The 17,768-nt window shown below is 41.8% G+C and overlaps 1 protein-coding gene across 1 annotated transcript in view; it reads left to right on the top strand.

The window, feature by feature from the left end:
* Positions 1–17,768, top strand: part of LOC137299753 (A disintegrin and metalloproteinase with thrombospondin motifs 6-like) — a 124,852-nt gene that overhangs the window by 28,587 nt on the left and 78,497 nt on the right. Inside the window, exon 6 of the mRNA XM_067968694.1 lies at positions 1,272–1,417. Within this exon, the coding sequence (XP_067824795.1) occupies positions 1,272–1,417 (146 nt within the window). The remainder of the gene's footprint in view (positions 1–1,271; positions 1,418–17,768) is intronic.

The following is a 17,768-nucleotide window of genomic DNA, read 5'->3' as shown; positions in this document are numbered from 1 at the left end:
TCGACGGTGCTAACAAGAGGCACTTACTCACCAATAACCTGCTCACCAGTGCTCAGTTTTGGTTCCGCCAGGACCATTCGGCTCCAGACCTCATTACAGCCTTGGTCCAAACATGGACAAAAGAGCTGAATTCCAGAGGTGAGGTGAGAGTGACTGCCCTTGACATCAAGGCAACATTTTACCAGGTGTGGCACCAAGGAGCCCTAGTAAAATTGAAGTCAATGGGAATCAGGGGGAAAACTCTCCAGTGGCTAGAGTCATACCTAGCACAAAGGAAGATGGCAGTGGCTGTTGGAGGCCAATCATCTCAGCCTCAGGACATTGCTGCAGGAGTTCCTCAGGACAGTGTCCTAGGCCCAACCATCTTCAGCTGCTTCATCAATGACCTTCCCTCCATCATAAGGTCAGAAATGGGGATTTTGCTGATGATTGCACAGTGTTCAGTTCCATTCGCAACCCCTCAAGTAATGAAGCAGTCCGTGCCCGCATGCAGCAAGACCTGGACAACATCCAGGCTTGGGCTGATAAGTAGTAAGTAACATTCGCGTCAGACAAGTGCCAGGCAATGACCATCTCTAACAAGAGAGAGTCTAATCACCTCCCCTTGACATTCAACGGCATTACCATCGCCAATCCCCCACCATCAATATCCAGGGGGTCACCATTGACCAGAAACATAACTGGACCAGTCACTTAAATACTGTGGCTACAAGAGCAGGTCAGAGGCTGGGTATTCTGCAGCAAGGGATTGGGTCAAAATCCTGGAACTCCCTACCTAAGAGCACTCTGGGACAACCTTCACACGGACTGCAGCAGTTCAAGAAGGTGGCTCACCACCATCTTCTCAAGGGCAATTAGTGATGGGAATAAATGCTGGCCTTGCCAGTGACGCCCACATCCCATGAACGAATAGAAAAAACCTAATTTCAGACCCGGACCCCTAAATTTGTTTGCCCTTGCGATGTGCAAGCACCGACTGGCATTTCCAGGTCTTGAACAGCCTAACCTGTGGTCCTTAAAGCCACCACTGGAGGTTGCTCAAAAATGACCAAGAAACTTGGAACATTTTTAATATTTTGTGGAATAGGAAAGAGCCATCTTACAAAAATGCACATGGTTTTTGTTGTTTAGAGCTCTGTGATTCTGTTTACTTAAATATTTTAGTTTTCATAGAAAGCACCATTGCAAAAAGTAGCATTTAGAATTTTTTAAAATTCTTGTATGAGATTTGATTGTTTATTATTATATTGTCTTTTATGTTTACATTTTAGCCAAACTTGGAAATAAATCATCATGCTGGTAAATCACTTGATAGTTTTTGTAAGTGGCAGAAATCTATTTTTTCCCGCAATGGTAATGGAAATGCCATCCCTGACAATGGAATCGCTCACCATGATAATGCTGTGCTTCTCACAAGGTAGGCCCTCTATCCTGAAAATAATTGAATTTCATTGAAGAAAAATCTGAAAACTGAGACTTCCAAAAGTAATTCCCACCTGTAAAATGTGTCATTTACCCATTTTTGTTTTTACCAAGGACGACATTGCAGCTTGTTGACTGTTTAAGTAACATAACCACACACACACACAATAAAAATATTTCCAATTTATTTGGGCACAGACCTGTGCCCCAGCATTAATTTGAACACAGAAGGGGGGGTGTATGTGTTATTCATGCCATCAATGGGTCAATAGGTGGAAACCTATTTTTCACCTTTATCTACTAGCCTGTATCACCACAAAAATATAATGAGTTGAAAAGTAACCTGAGTCCCATTGAATCCAAGATAAACTGCGGAGATGAAAGACCAGAATGACATAGAAAATGAGTAAAAATGGGAGGAATGACAGTTCATCTGTGTCTCTTTTTTTATCCCCCTTTTTGGTAGCTCAGCAGTTTGTGATGTTTATAGAATCATAGAAAGGTTACAGCATGGAAGGAGGCCAGTCGGCCCATCAAGTCCGCGCCGGCTCTATTCAAGAACAATCCAGCTAGTCCAGCTTCCCCGCCCTATCCCCGTAGCCACGCAGTTTTTTTTTCCTTTCAAGTACTTATCCAGTTCCCTTTTGAGGCCCATGATTGAATTTGTCTCCACCACCCCCTCGGGCAGTGCATTCCAGATCTCGCTGTGTAAAATAAATTTTTCCTCATGTCACCTTTTGGTTCTTTTGCCAATCACCTTAAATCTATATCCTCTGGTTCTTGACCTTTCTGCCAATGGGAACAGTTTCTCTCTGTCTACTCTGTCTGGACCCTTCATGATTTTGAATAACTCTATCAAATCGCCTCGCAACCGTCTCTGTTTCAAGGAGAACAACTCCAGCTTCTCCAGTCTACTCACGTAACTAAAGCTCCTCATCCCTGGAATATTCTAGTAAATCTCTTCTGCACCCTCTCTAAGGCCTTCACATCTTTCTTAAAATGCGGTGCCCAGAACTGGACGCAATACTCCAGTTGTGGCCGAACCTGTGTTTTATAAAAGTTCATCATGACTTTCATACTTTCGTACTCTATGCCTCTATTTATAAAGCCCAGGATCCCGTATGCTTTTTTAACCACTTTCTCGACCTGCCCTGCCACCTTCAACAATTTGTGGACATATACCCCCAGATCTCTCTGTTCCTGTACCCCTTTAGAGCTCTGCCCTCTAGTTTATATTGCCTCACCTCATTCTTCCTACCGAAATGCATCACGTCGCATTTTTCTATGTTAAATTTCATCTGCAACGTGTCCGCCCAGGCCAGCAGTCTGTCTATATCCTCTTGAAGCCTATCACTATGCTTCAATGCTATAATTATGTTCCTGTACATATCCATTTCCAAATATTCTAGATATTTTAAATGTATAAGGGTAGTTTTATGAATGCGTACACCCAGCAGAGAGCTATACTCACTAGAAGCACAAATGGGGAAATTATGGGCACCTACCCGTCCCTCGATTTTTCTGTCCATTAAGCATGATTTCATAAAATCAGCTCCACAATGCAGATTTCAGTTTTAGTGATAGCAATATTGATACTCTCCAATTGGCTTAGCTGGTTAAGGCAGTCAACAGGTCAGCCATAGAGGCTAAATATTTCTAGGATTTAATCTCCAGTGTGCTGAGTTCGCTGATCTCAGTCAGGGTCCAGGGTTAAGGAAGGAAAATTAAGCCCGGGTTCTTGCTTCTAATCACCATCTAGTGATCTTTGCTGGAAATGCACATGTGTGAGCATCAAAAGAGGATAGGATCAAGCTTGGCTGTGATGCCACCCTTTGTCAAATAGTCTGCAGATATGTACTGTGTAGGAACATACATGAAGAATGCCAATTTCTGTTAAGCCCTAGAACGTAGTTAGTGAGGATATAATGGAACTGAAGTCAGAGACTATAGGAAATGGTCTTACCATGGGAGTAGAGAGGCCTTGTGAGATGGAATGGTCGGGGGGATGGGGGTGGCTGTGAATAAGGGTAGGAGAACTTACATGGAGGGAGAGATTATGGGAGGGCAGTGAATCAGAGGACAAAGGGCAATGTGAGTTGAGATGAAAAATGAAAGCACAGAGGATGAGGAGTCACCCAATATATGATACTTGTCTGTTATTTGATTTTCAGTGTATCAGTGAGAATAATATACATAGCATGTTATACATAGCATGTTATAGACAAGAGTATAATAATAAGGATCACAGTTTCTTCAAGCGTGCAGTGACTGCTGCCATTAAGCCCTGGGCATCCACTTACAGGAGTCTGTCACTGCTGGATTGGCGAGACTTATTGACCTTTTGGAAAGAGCAGTGAAGGCAAGCTTTAACCACCTTGGGAATACCCTATGGACTGTTCTGATGCAGTTTGCCTTGCCCTCAGCTGCAATGCCCAGTACTAGTGGGCATTGCAGCTGAGGGCAAGGCAAACTGCATCAAAAAGGTTGATGAGGTGGCTTCTGTTGAAGGTGGCTGTAATCAGGGCCCAAAAAGGATTGACCAAGTCCCTGATGCTTTCACACATGGCTCAAACTGTTGTGATGACAGTAAGGGCCCTTAGAAGCATAGAAAATAGGAGCAGGAGTAGGCCATTCAGCCCTTCGAGCCTGCTCCGCCATTCAATATGATCATGGCTGATCCTCTAACTCAATACCATATTCCCACTCTCTCCCCATACCTTGATGCCTTTTGTGTCTAGGAATCTATCTATCTCCTTCTTAAATATATTAAGTGACTTGGCCTCCACAGCCTTCTGTGGTAGAGAATTTCACAGGTTCACCACCCTCTGAGTGAAGAAATTTCGCCTCATCTCAGTCCTAAATGTCCTACCCCATATCCTGAGCCTGTGACCCCTTATTCTGGACCCCCTAGCCAGGGGAAACATCCACCCTGCATCCAGTCTGTCTAGCCCTGTCAGAATTTTATACGTTTCAATGAGATCCCCTTTCATTCTTCTAAACTCTAGTGAATATAGTCCTAGTCGACCCAATCTCTCCTCATACAACAGTCCTTCCATCCCAGGAATCAGTCTGGTGAACCTTCACTGCACTCCCTCTATGGCAAGTATATCCTTCCTTAGGTAAGGACACCAAAACTGCACACAATACTCCAGGTGTGGTCTCACCAAGGCCCTGTATAACTGCAATAAGACATCCTTGCTCCTGTACTCAAATCCTCTTGCAATGAAGGCCAACATACTATTTGCACCAGAAGATCAGGGCCATGACCTTGGAGACTCTCAGGACTCCACCTTTGCTTGCTAGCACAGTTACTCCTTCTACTTCATCACCATTTAAGATTAAGAAGTCAATCTAGCACAGTTTACATCAAGGGAAAGCATGGTCATAGGAAATAGATGGCGTCAGTTTTGTGTAGATGCTTTGTTTGCCCCTTTGGTATTATAATCCTATTTGGAGAGGAGGACGAAAGTATGAAGGCTATAAATGCAGGCAACTGTGCTAACCACCAGGTCAGCACGAGAACAGAGAATGTGCTATTTGCCATGCCTCCACTATATGGCATTTCATAGATGAATGAAAGATGGTAAGTGGGAGAAGGTTTTGCTTACTGCAAATACTTCTAAATGAGTGTTTTTGGTCACTCTCCCTACTGGAAAATGATGACTTTCCATCTATTTAATTATTGTGGGACTATGTCTAGTCTGTACCCTAATCATCTCCTGTTTGAGTGTTTTACTTTGCTTGTGTGCACTCTTATTTCAATGGACTGAAAATTACGTGGGTTCTATAAAGGGTTTACGATGCATCCCACCAGATTACTAGGCGGCGAAGACAAAAATTTACCCCCATGTCTCCAGCCATGCATTTGCCTTACCATTCCTGTATTAACTAGAACATGGTACCAGGAATAATCCTCAGATTACTATCCTCAAGGTCCTGCCCTTTAATCTGATTCCCAATTGATGAAACTCCCTTTGCAGGACCCCAATTCTGTTTCTTTCTACGTGATTGATTCCAACATGAACCACAACTTCTGGCCTGCTCCCCTTTGCTTAGTGATATTCATTACTTTGGCACCGGAGAGGCAGAACATCATTCATAATGGATTGCTACAGCTATTTGGCATGTTCAATACAAGTGCAGTGCAGCAAAAGTGAGGATTGCGCATAAAGGCAGCACCAGGGACTCTGAAAAAATAAATACAAAATGATGAATGCGCAGTCTTCTAAATACACTCAAGACAAAAAACAGTTTCAAAATGCAGGCAAAAAAGTAACAAACAAGCTTTAAGAGAACCCACTAAGCAGGCCTAACCTACTATCCAGTTAATGCACTCCGTTTTTATGGGTGAGGCTAATGCTGTGGGTGGACTCTTGCCCAAACTCACGAAAATCGTCATGGGACCTGATTTGTCTTTTAAATATTAATACAAGGCTCGTGCATGCTGGTTGCAGGGCCTCCTTCACCTCCCTTAAAAAGTACCTACCTTGTAATAGCTGACGTGCAGCCAATCCAGTATGAGGTCGCGTGCATGATTTTAACAGCCCTGCCGGTGGCGCAGCACCTCATAAAATTGGGGATCATAAGTGCACAAGAACTTTTGATCCTGACAATGCTGAAATCTTTAGTGAAAAAGTAACTTAACAAACTGACTGGGTGACTTACAGAGGTATCTTTTCAACTTGTATTTCCACATCAAGTAACTTGGAGTCAGACTTAGACATAAAGGGAGTGAATTTCCTCATCTGCCATAATTTGCCATTGGGGGGAGAAAAAAACTTCCATGACAATTTATGTAGCTGAAATTGAACAATGCTGATCAATGTCGGGTATTATAAATTATAAGTTAACTATGGGCCAAAATGTGCTGGACTGGGTCATCTCGCGGTCTGCCCAGTTAGACATTTTCCTGCACCTTTGAGCTCAAAGTTTTTTTGCCCGCAAAGTTGCTGGAAATGCGAGCTGATAACAGCGAGGGCAAGGGGGCATCTGGGACCTTGGTGAACAACGGAACAAACGGGGTATCCTTAACCAATGAGATTTAAGGAGTGAGAAATAAACAGAGGAAGGACTGAGAAGGAGGTTGAATTAGAGTGGGTGAATCCAATGTCAAATCATGTACAGAAAGAGAAATGGAGAGGGAAAGAAAGATTGGATTGAGAGAAAGGAAAAAAAAAGACAAAGGAAAAGCAAGACATCATTCAGACGCCGTTATTTTTTCAGCAAATTCCTGCCCAGACTTTTTCAGTGATCTGAAATGGGCTTGATCAGAAGCCATTTTTGCATCTGTGCCAGAAGCAAAATGTGTTTTGTATCTGATTGCACTGTCTTGTTGTGATTACTGTATGGATATTCAGAATTCTCTTTTTAAATGACTGAATTTTCCTAGGACTTTGAATAGGTCCAGCTGTTTCGTGGAACATGTTCAGAGTCTAGAGTCCTAAAAAGGTCAGACACTAAGGGACTCAATTTCCTCTACTGGTGCAAATCATGTCTCAAAGATTAAGATCAGGCTATCTCACCCGAATGGCAATATGCTAATTGAACTCAAATTTCCTCGGTCAGCTCATTTGTATCATTATTCACAGATCCAAGTGCAGACTGAAGCATCCTAGTGATGAGACAGGAAAACTGCATATAAATGAAATTTAAAGTGATGGGCTAGTTAAAGGGGGAATGCCAAATGGGGAGCTAAAATTCTGAAACCCTTCAGAAGGACTCAGAAGGCACCTCAGACCATTAGCAGTCTTCGTCAAGAAGTGACGGACAAAAATTAAGGAAAAGGAAGCCCCATACAGAAGCTCGAGGCTGCAGGTGACTGCTTGTCAGCTGTAGGTGTTCTTACAGCAGATAGCACACCACTGCATCTGGCTGTCTGCTGATCCAGACCTTGTGCAGATAGTTCCTGCAGCCATTGTCAGGTAGGTGCGTGAAAGCCTATAAATATGGTTGATGGCATTTTGGCAGGTGACATTAATCAGGTTTTGCTAGCTGATCTGCTTGGCATGTTTTATTTCATGCAGTACTACATAAAGCTGTGATTGGGAGGCTCCGAAGAGCACAATGTTATAATCCAGCATAATGATTAGTCAGGCCTTCACATGTATTTCCTGTCTGCCATCACAACCTACCTTGAGAGTTAGAGCCTCCATATGTGCTTATCATCTGCAAAAGCGAGGTCTGTTCACCTCCAGCATGTAGATGCTAATATGTGGATACCAGCAGGTTGGAACAGAGTACTTGCCATGGATCCCAGCGCACCTGACATCCCTTTGGTGGCTGTCCTCCTCATCACCTCAGCTAATTGATGAACCCTCGTCACTGACTCCCAAATCAGAGAAAATGTTTTTCTTCAGTAACCCCATCAAGTCTTTCATCATTTTAAAAATCTCTATTAAATCTTCCCTTGACCGTCTCTGCTCCTGTGTAAATAGTCCCAGTATCTCACCTGATTTTTTGTGACAAACTTTGTGAGGTACCTCATTGGTGCCTTCTGAAAATCCATTTATACTTCATCTGCTGCATTTCCTTCTTCTGTGCAATCAGTCCCTTCAAAAAACTTTACTACATACATGCTAACCAACAAAACTTATAAAAGCTGATAAACAGCTTCAAAAAAAGTTGCCACAGGCTCAAAAAAAAACATACAAGTGAAAAACAGCACTGAATAAATGCCAATGAAAGTCTTTTCTCTGCTGTTTAAGATGCCTAAATAAAATGAAGTTGAGCAGATTAAACCAGTTACTAGTAATTCCAAGACTATGGAAAAGGACCAGTAACCAGGTATTAAATTGGTAATTTCACTCACTCAGAATCTATAAGATTGGCTAGTGTAGGGAACTAATTTGTCAGTAAGATACAATGGGGGCACTTCAGTAAGGTTGGTGTTAAGGAATATTATTGGGCAGAGTCATGGGAAGTTTACCATAATGCTAATACTGAGCACGTAGAGTGGAAAAATGTTAACACTCCAGCATTGAAATTCCTCATCTAGAGCAAAAAATTCACCTTGTTCCATCCCTAATGGAAGCTGAAAAAAGCCTCCAGTACTCAATCGATTGAACATACATAATAAGTTAATTAAAACTCAAAGAAACCAAATGGAAAATGTGAAAGAACATGTTCAGTTTTTGGGTTAAGTTTTTTACGCCCCTTGCTGGCTACCAATCATAACAGAAATTCTTTAATATTCCAAGTTCATTCGTTTTACAGCATTGGCTTGGTGCAGAAAATAAATGCATTGCATATGTGCAAATGTTAATAATTTGTCAGTATTATTCCCAGTTGCTTATTGCTGCCAATTGCAGCAACATTTTTATCTGATAACATCCATTCTCAGAAATGTCAATTAAAAACTTACTATGAGACCAGTGTGACATTTTTTTTATGTGCATAATCTTTCTGCACTGAAATAATCCTGTTGGTTGACTGAACAATTTTTCTTATACTAGCAGATCTCCTGTGGTTGTCTAGGGTGTCTTGGAAGCTTTATAAGAACAGGGGTGTTACGCTAGATCATTTACCAGAGACACTGACTTGTATGATTTGGGTCAGAATTGGGAGCATTTGGAAGTTGACTTGGGGTCTGGCAGTACCAGGGTGGGATTTTGGGGTCTAGCAGGGGGATCCAGGGTCTGGAAACATTGGGAGGGAGGTCCTGGAAACATTGGTCCAGATTCTGAGATCAGTGGGAAAGAGATTCTGGGGGCATTGGAAGGGAGGTCTAAGGATCTGAAAGCATTTGGATGGCTCAAGGATCAGAGAGTTCTAGGAATGCAATCTTGGCGGGGGTTGACCACTGAAGAGCGTTTGTGGAATTTGGAAGTTAGTGAAAAGTATGGGCAGTGAGTCGCGGGTAACCAGCAGGCCTTAGGAAAGGGTTCCATGGCTTTGGGGGATAGAGTTTGGCAGTATTGGGATTTTCTGGGATCTAGCGGTATTGGGAGGAGCTAGGTCTGACAGCCTTGAGGTTGAAATGGGTCCAGGAAAATGAGACCTAAACTACTGATAGGCCCTTTTGAACCATCAGGCCCCAATCTTACATTGTATTCCTGCCTGTCAGGTGCTTCCCCCTACCTTTCAGCAGCACCTTTTTGCATCCTCGGATACCCACCACAATGCTTTCACCATCATCAAATTGTTTCTATATTTGAGGTCCTGCCATAAAATATTTAATCATAAATTTTTGCTTCTTAAAATGAATGTTTGGAAAATCACTGGCTGGAAATGTACAGTTTCCTGATTTGCGCACTCAGTGTGTGTTCGAAGTACAGAAGTGGATTGTATATACTGGCCTAGAGTTTCCCAGACCCAATTGCATCAGGTTGCATTTTTTCACATTGTAGGATATCTGCCACACATATCCCCATTCCCTTATCTAAAAGTTCCTGTAACCTATTTATTTAGACTAAATTCCCAACTTATGGGCACATGTTGTATTATCTGCAAACACACGTCTGCTCGTGTTATCCGTTTCTTACCGTTATGCTGATTGCCTTTTCTGGTGGCCAAACTCCTTCATAGTGTGTGTTTTAAGGTTCATCTTCACTGTTCTGCTGGTGGCTGACTGCTAACTTGGGGGCATCTACGCTATGCTACGCTCCTCTGCTGCTGTTGAGGCATTTTGCCTCAATAGCATTCACACAGGCTCAGATTTGGATGTGCCTGGGTGCAAATTGTGGGGGCATGGCCACCCAAGCCAATCGTGGCTACGCACCTGGTGGAAACATGCCTAGAGTTTCTGCTATCCAATCATTTCTACAGTAAATGTTGATATAGATAGGTAAATATTATTTATGATTGGGCTTATTGAAACATACAAGATTCTGAGGAGACTCGATAGGGTAGATGCTGAGAGGATGTCACTCCTCATGGGGGAATCTAAAACTAGGGAGCATAGTCTCAGAATAAGGGGTCGCCCGTTTAAGATGGAAATGAGGAGGAATTTCTTCTCCCAGAGGGTCGTGAATCTTTGGAATTCTTAACCCCAAAAAGCTGTGGATGCTGAGTCATTGAATACATTCAAGGCTGAGTTAGACAAATTTTTGATCAGCAAGGGATTCAAAGGATATGGGGAAAAGGCGGGAAAGTGGAGTTGAGGTAAAAATCAGATCAGCCATGATCTCATTGAATGGCGGAGCAGGCTCGAGGGGCCAAATGGCCTATTCCTGCTCCTATCTCTTATGGTCTTATGTGAATGGCTTCATGAATGCCCTCATCCAAATCATTTATCAAGATGAAGAACAGTGGAGCAGTGTGGGACTCCACTTGTGACCTGACACATCCAAATTTATCCTATTGATGATGACTCTCAGTCTATGACAATGCAACCAATTCCTATCCAGCATAACTTTTATCTGCCCATCCTGCACAATTAAATCTTACCCAATAGCCCCTGTAGGACACTTTATCGAAGGCTTTCCAGAAATCAAGGTATATATCATCAACCAGACTGCCATTATCCATTAATGTGCTCACCTCTTCAATCAAGTCAGTGAGGCAGGACCTCCATTTTCTAAAGTCATACTGGGATTCTCTAATAACTGCTGACGTCTCCAAATGATCATATGCCCATTTCTTGCAATGTCTTCCAGCATCTTCTTTACAACTGATGTCAAACTCACTAGTCTATAATTCCCAGTTTGATTTCTTCCCCTTTAAAATACTCGCATCATGTAATCCTACATCCAGTCCATTACAGTCATCGAAACCTCAAAGAGCTATTAAATGTATGAGCTAATACATCTCCCATTTCCGTCAGTTCTCAGGGATAAAAGCTATCAGGCCCAGCTGTCCGATTAACCATACGATTTTTTCATTGAAGTCGATTTTAAGAGCACCCCTATCTGGCACCACTGGCACCTTAGCATCATTTTCAATAGTGAAAATAGATGCAAAGTATCCATTTAGCACTTTAGCCATACCTTGTTTCTCAAAGTTAACACGCCTGCTAAATCTCTCAAATTCCCTGTGAGGTCTGAAATGGCTTCTGATTAACTGAAGAAGCTTTATCATTACTACCACCCCATCTACAATCCTTTTTTCTAATGTCCTTTTGACATTTCTAATTGTGCCTTTAGTTGTCTTCCATTATGTGTTTTCCTGTCCCTTCTCTCCCGATAGTTATTTGCTTTATACCTGGTGAAGTATTTCTTTTTGAGGATTATTTCCCTACGAATCTCCCTGTTAAGTAATTTGGGTTTTACTTTACTATGTGACCTCCATTTTAGCCAAGGAACTCACATGGTTTCTCTGAACATAAGTATAGCTTTAATTTAAACTTTGTTTTTTCTTCTGTATCACAGTTATTTCTACTGCAATCAATTGCCTAACCAACTAAAATCTGATGATAGTGATCACAGTTTAGAAGGATATGCTGATAGGGTTAGATGAAGTAGGGAAGGAGGAGGCTCATGCGGAGTATAAACACCGGCATGGACCTGTTGGGCCGAATGGCCTGTTTCTGTGCTGTACATTCTGCGTAATTATTGCCCAGATGTACCCCCACATGGAGATCAGATATTATTCAGGATCACTGCAAGGACCAAATTCAATAGACTATTTTCTCCAACATGCTGAGTAAGGAAGTAATCATCGACTATATTGACGAACATTTCTGTCTTGTCTCCCTCTAGACTTGGTTGGCCCTCAATTATGAATGGCTAATTAAAATCCCCCATAACAGAAACACTAACCTGTTCTATAGTCCTTCTACTTTGCTCACAAAGTTCCTCATCTTGTTGAGCCTGTTGTCCTTATAACTGCTGCCAAAGATCAACTTTAGATCACCCGCCTGATCTAACTTCATCTGAATTATTTCTGCTTCTCTCTTTTCACTGATCCCTCCCTCTCTATTGAAACAATTGGGGTGAAATTGGCCTTGGAGGTAGCACAAAACAGGCAATAAAAAAGAAAATCGAGTGGATTTTGAGCTGCGGCCCAAGACCAATTTCATCCCCAGAATTGTCTTTAATGGATAGAGCTTTGCATCTCTTTTTTGTCTTGTCCTGTCCTTTTGGAATCTTCTGTAACCTTTTAACTGAACTTGATATTGTTTATATCTAACCATGATTCAGTGCTGCTCGTAATACCTGACTGTTCCACAGAAGTGTATATCTTCTATTCCACCATTTTTATTTCTAATCTAGTCCTAGCATTTACATTGTACGTGAAGATCCTTGTTAGATGTCCCCCATGGAGTTCCTTACATAAATCACCTTGATCCCTGTAATTTATGAAGTGATGGCAGTTAAGACAGTTCTCCTCTGTAATGTAGGATTGGCAGGGCCTTTAATAATTGATCCTGGAGTAATGATGGGCACAGATATAATGCCTCGGATGCCCCGTCATGAATTGATTCTTCTCATGTAAATTATGCAGCGCAACAGAATCCCAAAAGGAATTCCCTGCTTCAGCATTTTCCTGCAAGCTGAATACGTTCTTTAGTTCCATCTTTACAAGGGAACAGAACAGTACAAAGACTGCAGCAAAGTACATGTTCCAAGATTGTCTGAATGAGGTGTGTAATAGAATTCACATTGCTACAAAGTTGGTGGCTGGATCTTGGTGGCAAGTTCCAGGTGAATAAAGCACTTATCCAGATAAGATTCATTCTAGAGTTGTTAGGGAGCTCATGGATGTGCTGGTGGAACCAATGGTACAAATATTTAGGGATTCCTTAGATAAAGGGGTAGGACGAGAAAATGGAAAATGTCATGCTGTTATTTTAAAAATGGATCTGGGGTTATTCCAGAAACTATAGATCACATCAGTAACAGGGAAAGTTCGAGAACTGATTGTCAAGGATAAACTAAATAGAGACACAATTGGAGTCTATGCATGTCAACTTTTTCCCATTTAAAATTTCTAGTCCACATTTATAATTGTTTTTGTCTGTGTAAGGCTGTCACCTTGTGATTGTGTAGTCTGGCCACTGGGTTCCCATAAATCACTCAAAATGCTTTGAACTTTTTTTCATCTGCCATTTTTTTCTCAGTTACTGAAATTTCTAATGATCAACAAATACATATTTCATAATTACATGATTAAATGTATCCATTTAATTACATTGTGTGCCTTTTCATGCCTTTAATAAAGTTTTTATTTGAATGCCTTGGCCTCTCCCAAAAGTTTGGCCTTGGACTTGATATTTTTGCCTTGAGCTGTGACCTTGAACTGAATTTAGACATGCAGTCTAAACATGTACAGTGTACCTAATTTTCCAGGATGTCAATACCATTTAGGTACTGATGGAATATTTTTCTTTAACTTTCAACAATTCTTGCTCAGTAATTTTCAAAATTATTGGAAGAAAAGCTAGAGTAAAAATTTCAAAAGCTTTATTCTGATTTTTTTTCAAGAAGAGAGACTGAGAAAAATTGAAGTGCACTGGTTACACACCTGTTGTAGCTTTTGTTTTGTATTCAATAAACATTAAAGTGTATTAAGCTAAAGAGAAAGAGAGAGAGTGAATAACTTCATGCTAATTGTTAGCTGGTCACACGTTCTTTTTGGTGGTCTAACTGATTTGACTCGACTCATTTTAACTGGGAGATTTGAACAGTTCAACTGATTTTAAAAACCTTTTAAACAGATGCCTGGGCTTGTTGAATTTAATAACTATTGACCAGTTTCAAAAGTAACCAAGAAAATCACACAGTATGTATTTGTTTCAATGTGGCTTGATAACAAGCTTTGGCAACAACTACCAAGGTTTGGAACATTTGACTTTAGTAAGGCTAGGGACATAATGCTGATTGCAGCTTATTTTTAAACTTCTTGGGGCCAATTTTTCTTCCTCCCTCCCTTTCCACCACTTCCCACCTCACCCCCCCCACCAAAGCACTTGAAATGTGCTCCACCTGACATGTCCTGAACACACCCAGATTCCTGGCTTCAGACCCCTAACTCATCTGTGGCGTGTCAGTCCATTTGTTCTGACGTCAGGTCAAGTGCTGACATTGGAAACCATTTCGCACTGATGCTACAGTTGTAATGTAAATGCACGCTCTTTTTTCTCCCCCCCCCCCCCCCCCCCCCGCCAGCTGTGAGCCAGCCTTGTGCCCTGGAAGAGTACTTCAGTCATCAGAGGGCCTGGCCATGAATTCCCAGTTGAGAACAAAGTTTATTCTTTTTTGCAACCATGAGTTGGCTATGGCACCAGGTCCCCAGCCACGAGCAAGCCGAGTTGGGCGTCACGTTTAAAATTTGTCCTTCACCGCAGGTTTTCACAATGTGAGCCACAAACAATATTTTAAAGTTCTTCACTATTTATAATTCCTTCCTCGAGTGCTGCAAATAGAAGTTCATTGAAAACAAATTTGTTTTGCTGGTTTTGTAAATGGAAAGTGTAATTACTCATTGTCTCGAGTGTAATGAGGGAGGAAGGATGCAGAGGAGAAGTCCTGCACTGCTGAATCCTGCTCTCCAGTTTCTGTTTAAATTCCACACTGTTGCTAGTGAGTTTTTCTAAGTTGCACCCTGGTGTCTGCACCTTAAGTCCTGCTCTGTTGTTTGTGTAATAGGAAGTCTACTGTAAAATAAAGTGTTGAGTCATTTTTCATGTTAGTTTACTTCTATTGTTATTTCTAGGATAGCTGGAGTGAAGGAAAGGCCTTCAATAAAACAACATATTTGCAGAAGAACAGTTTGAGAATGCTAATCCAAACTTTCTTCTCTGGATAGCAGTAAATTCAAGTTTGACCAGGAATTGCTTCCTGTACTGAACAAATTCACACAGCAGACAAGCAATTGGCTCATTCTATTTTTAAAAGGTGTTAATTTTTTGATAATCTTAAGAATGGTGAAATGTTTTTTTCAGCTCCCAAAGTACTTAGGAACATAGGAGTATTCAGGAACGGAAAAGACCATTGCAATCCATCTGGCCAATCCCAGTGTCAAGGAAATATCATCGGAGCAATTTTAACTCCCCCCACACAGCGGAAAGCGGGCAGGGAGCAGTTAAAATGGGGCAGGCAACTTACCCACCGGCTTCCTACCCCAATCTGGCCAACTGCAATTTTAAATTGCAGATAACAAGGACACCTGCCTGAAGCCAGCAGGGTCCTTCTTTAAATATGGAAATAGGGCTCAGATGATGTAATCAGGACCTGACCATAATATTAACCTGAGGCCTGAGTGGGAGAGTAGTGGTGGCTTCCCTGCCAGACCAAATCTGCCAGGAGCTGAATGGAGGGCCAGAAGAGGCCCATGTAAGTTCAAATTTAATTATTCCTTTTAAGGTTCCCTCATGGGCTAGGAAGAGCAGGAGTTTAAACTCTTCTAAGTTTAAGGCTAGGTCTCTTTATGGAATCTATGACTATGTAAAACATAACATGACTATGTTAAATGCATGACTTTGTCAGTAGGCTTGAATGTCCTCTCTGTTCTCCTGATCTCCTACCATAACTGGTAGAAAGTGAGCGGAAACCCTGCAAAGATGCCCTAAGTGGTTGCTTACGCCATTTCTGTAGGGTTGCCGCTGATCTTCTACCAAAGTTAAGGCAGGACATTGGGAGAACCCCTGCAGAAATTGCAGGTGAGTGATATTTGTCTATACTTTTCAGGAACTTGAGGATTACTCCTGAACCTTCTCTTGTCCAGTGTAAACACTCCAAGATTGAAAAAGTTAGCGAACTGGGAGGGACCAGGAAAAAAAACAGGGGAAAGACAGATCAAATACAGCTTTTGCCTCTCCTCATAACTCAATGTCTCGTTCCAACTATCAATTTAGTTGCATCCTCTCCAGTGCTTAGATATCTTTTTCACAATATGCTGACCAGAATTGTACACATTACTCTAAGTGGGGCAGAGCCTGTGCTCTGTAAAAACTCAGAATTACTTCCTGAGATTTGTGCTCCATTCCTCTGTTAATACAGCCTAAGGTCCTATTTGCTCCCTTTGCTGTTGCTATACACTGTGCCTGATGGCTTGAGTGATCTCCATCAGTGCCTCCAAGTCCCTCTCCTATGTTTTGCCTGTAGATTAATACAGTACTATTCAATTGTATTGCTACTGTTCCTTATCTTTTCCCAAAATCATGACTTTGCATTTGTCCAAATTAAATAAGATCTGCCACTAATCAGCCCTAATCCCCAATCTATGCAGATCTGTCTGTATTTGATCAGTATCATCTGGAAACTTGGGAGAGTTTTGATTCCATCGTACATTCCAAATCATTTATGTATATTAGACAGCAATAGCCCAGCACTGATACCTGACACCACTAGTTCCTTCCTTCCATGCCAATACAGCTCTACGTACAACTATCCTTTGCTTGCTCTGCTTTGGCCAATTTTTGATCCATTACAGGCGCACTCCACCTATGTTGTGCCTTCCAACTTTGTGGGCTAGTCTCCTATGTAGCATTGTATCAAAAGCTTCACTGAAATCTAAATAAACAACAACCACTGAGATCCCACTGTCCACATGGTTTTATTATTTCCTCAAATGAACTCTGAAATACTTATTTAGAAGAAGGAACAGCAAGGCAGTGAGCGAATGGCCTTGATTTTGTAAATCAAGAGATCGATGAATTTATCAAAGCTGAGAATAGAGGGTGCAGCAGGGGAGTTTGGAAGAGGTGGTTAGTAGTGGCAAAGAAGAATTTGTGGCTGACAAGGACTTTGTCGGGGTGAGGGCAGCAAAAGTGGGAGCAAGGCAATTATTGAGCAGAGTGATAAAAGCACCAATGTCAATAAGACTGACAGTCTAGAGAAAATGGAGCTGGAAGTTGGAAAAGTAGCTGATGAGGGAGTTAGAGGATAGTTCTTTTCAGAGGTGATAGGGGTGGGAGGCTGGCAGGGGAATGTGTTTGGAAAAAGAGATGAAGGAATCAACAAAAAATGAGAGGAAAGAACTAAATTATTCAATGTATTATAATATTTCTACATTAAAATTTACAATAGCATGTTTCAGTTTCCGTCCTATAATCCATACAGGGAAAGTACAGGATAGTTTTTAGAAGTCATCATTATAAGAGATGTGTATTTCAAAAATCAATGTAAATTGTAGTGATAAATCGCTGTTTCTAATTATGCTAAACAGGTTGTGGCTCAACATGTGGAAATGTTGGAGCTGATAATCCATGTCCCTGGAGGCACACTCCTGCCACTTGCCTATCAGGAGTGCAGGAGAGGGGCCGGGACCCATACACAGTGGGTCCGAGCCTCCACTCCTGGAAATTCTGTCTGCCCAAATATATCCTTTGACATCAAAGAGGGCAGGGGAAGGAATTTCCTCATCTCCAGCCTGGGTTATGCTGAGCGGTCAGTATGGCTGACTCAACCAGGCGTACTGGCACTCGGCTTACCAGATGTGGAGCTCAACTGATGGGTTCGGGCCAGCAC

This window comes from Heptranchias perlo, chromosome 29, assembly GCF_035084215.1.
Source record: "Heptranchias perlo isolate sHepPer1 chromosome 29, sHepPer1.hap1, whole genome shotgun sequence".
In the NCBI taxonomy this organism is placed as follows: domain Eukaryota; kingdom Metazoa; phylum Chordata; class Chondrichthyes; order Hexanchiformes; family Hexanchidae; genus Heptranchias; species Heptranchias perlo.
Note: the sequence above shows the minus strand (reverse complement) of the source record. Positions and strands in the feature narration are given on the sequence as shown.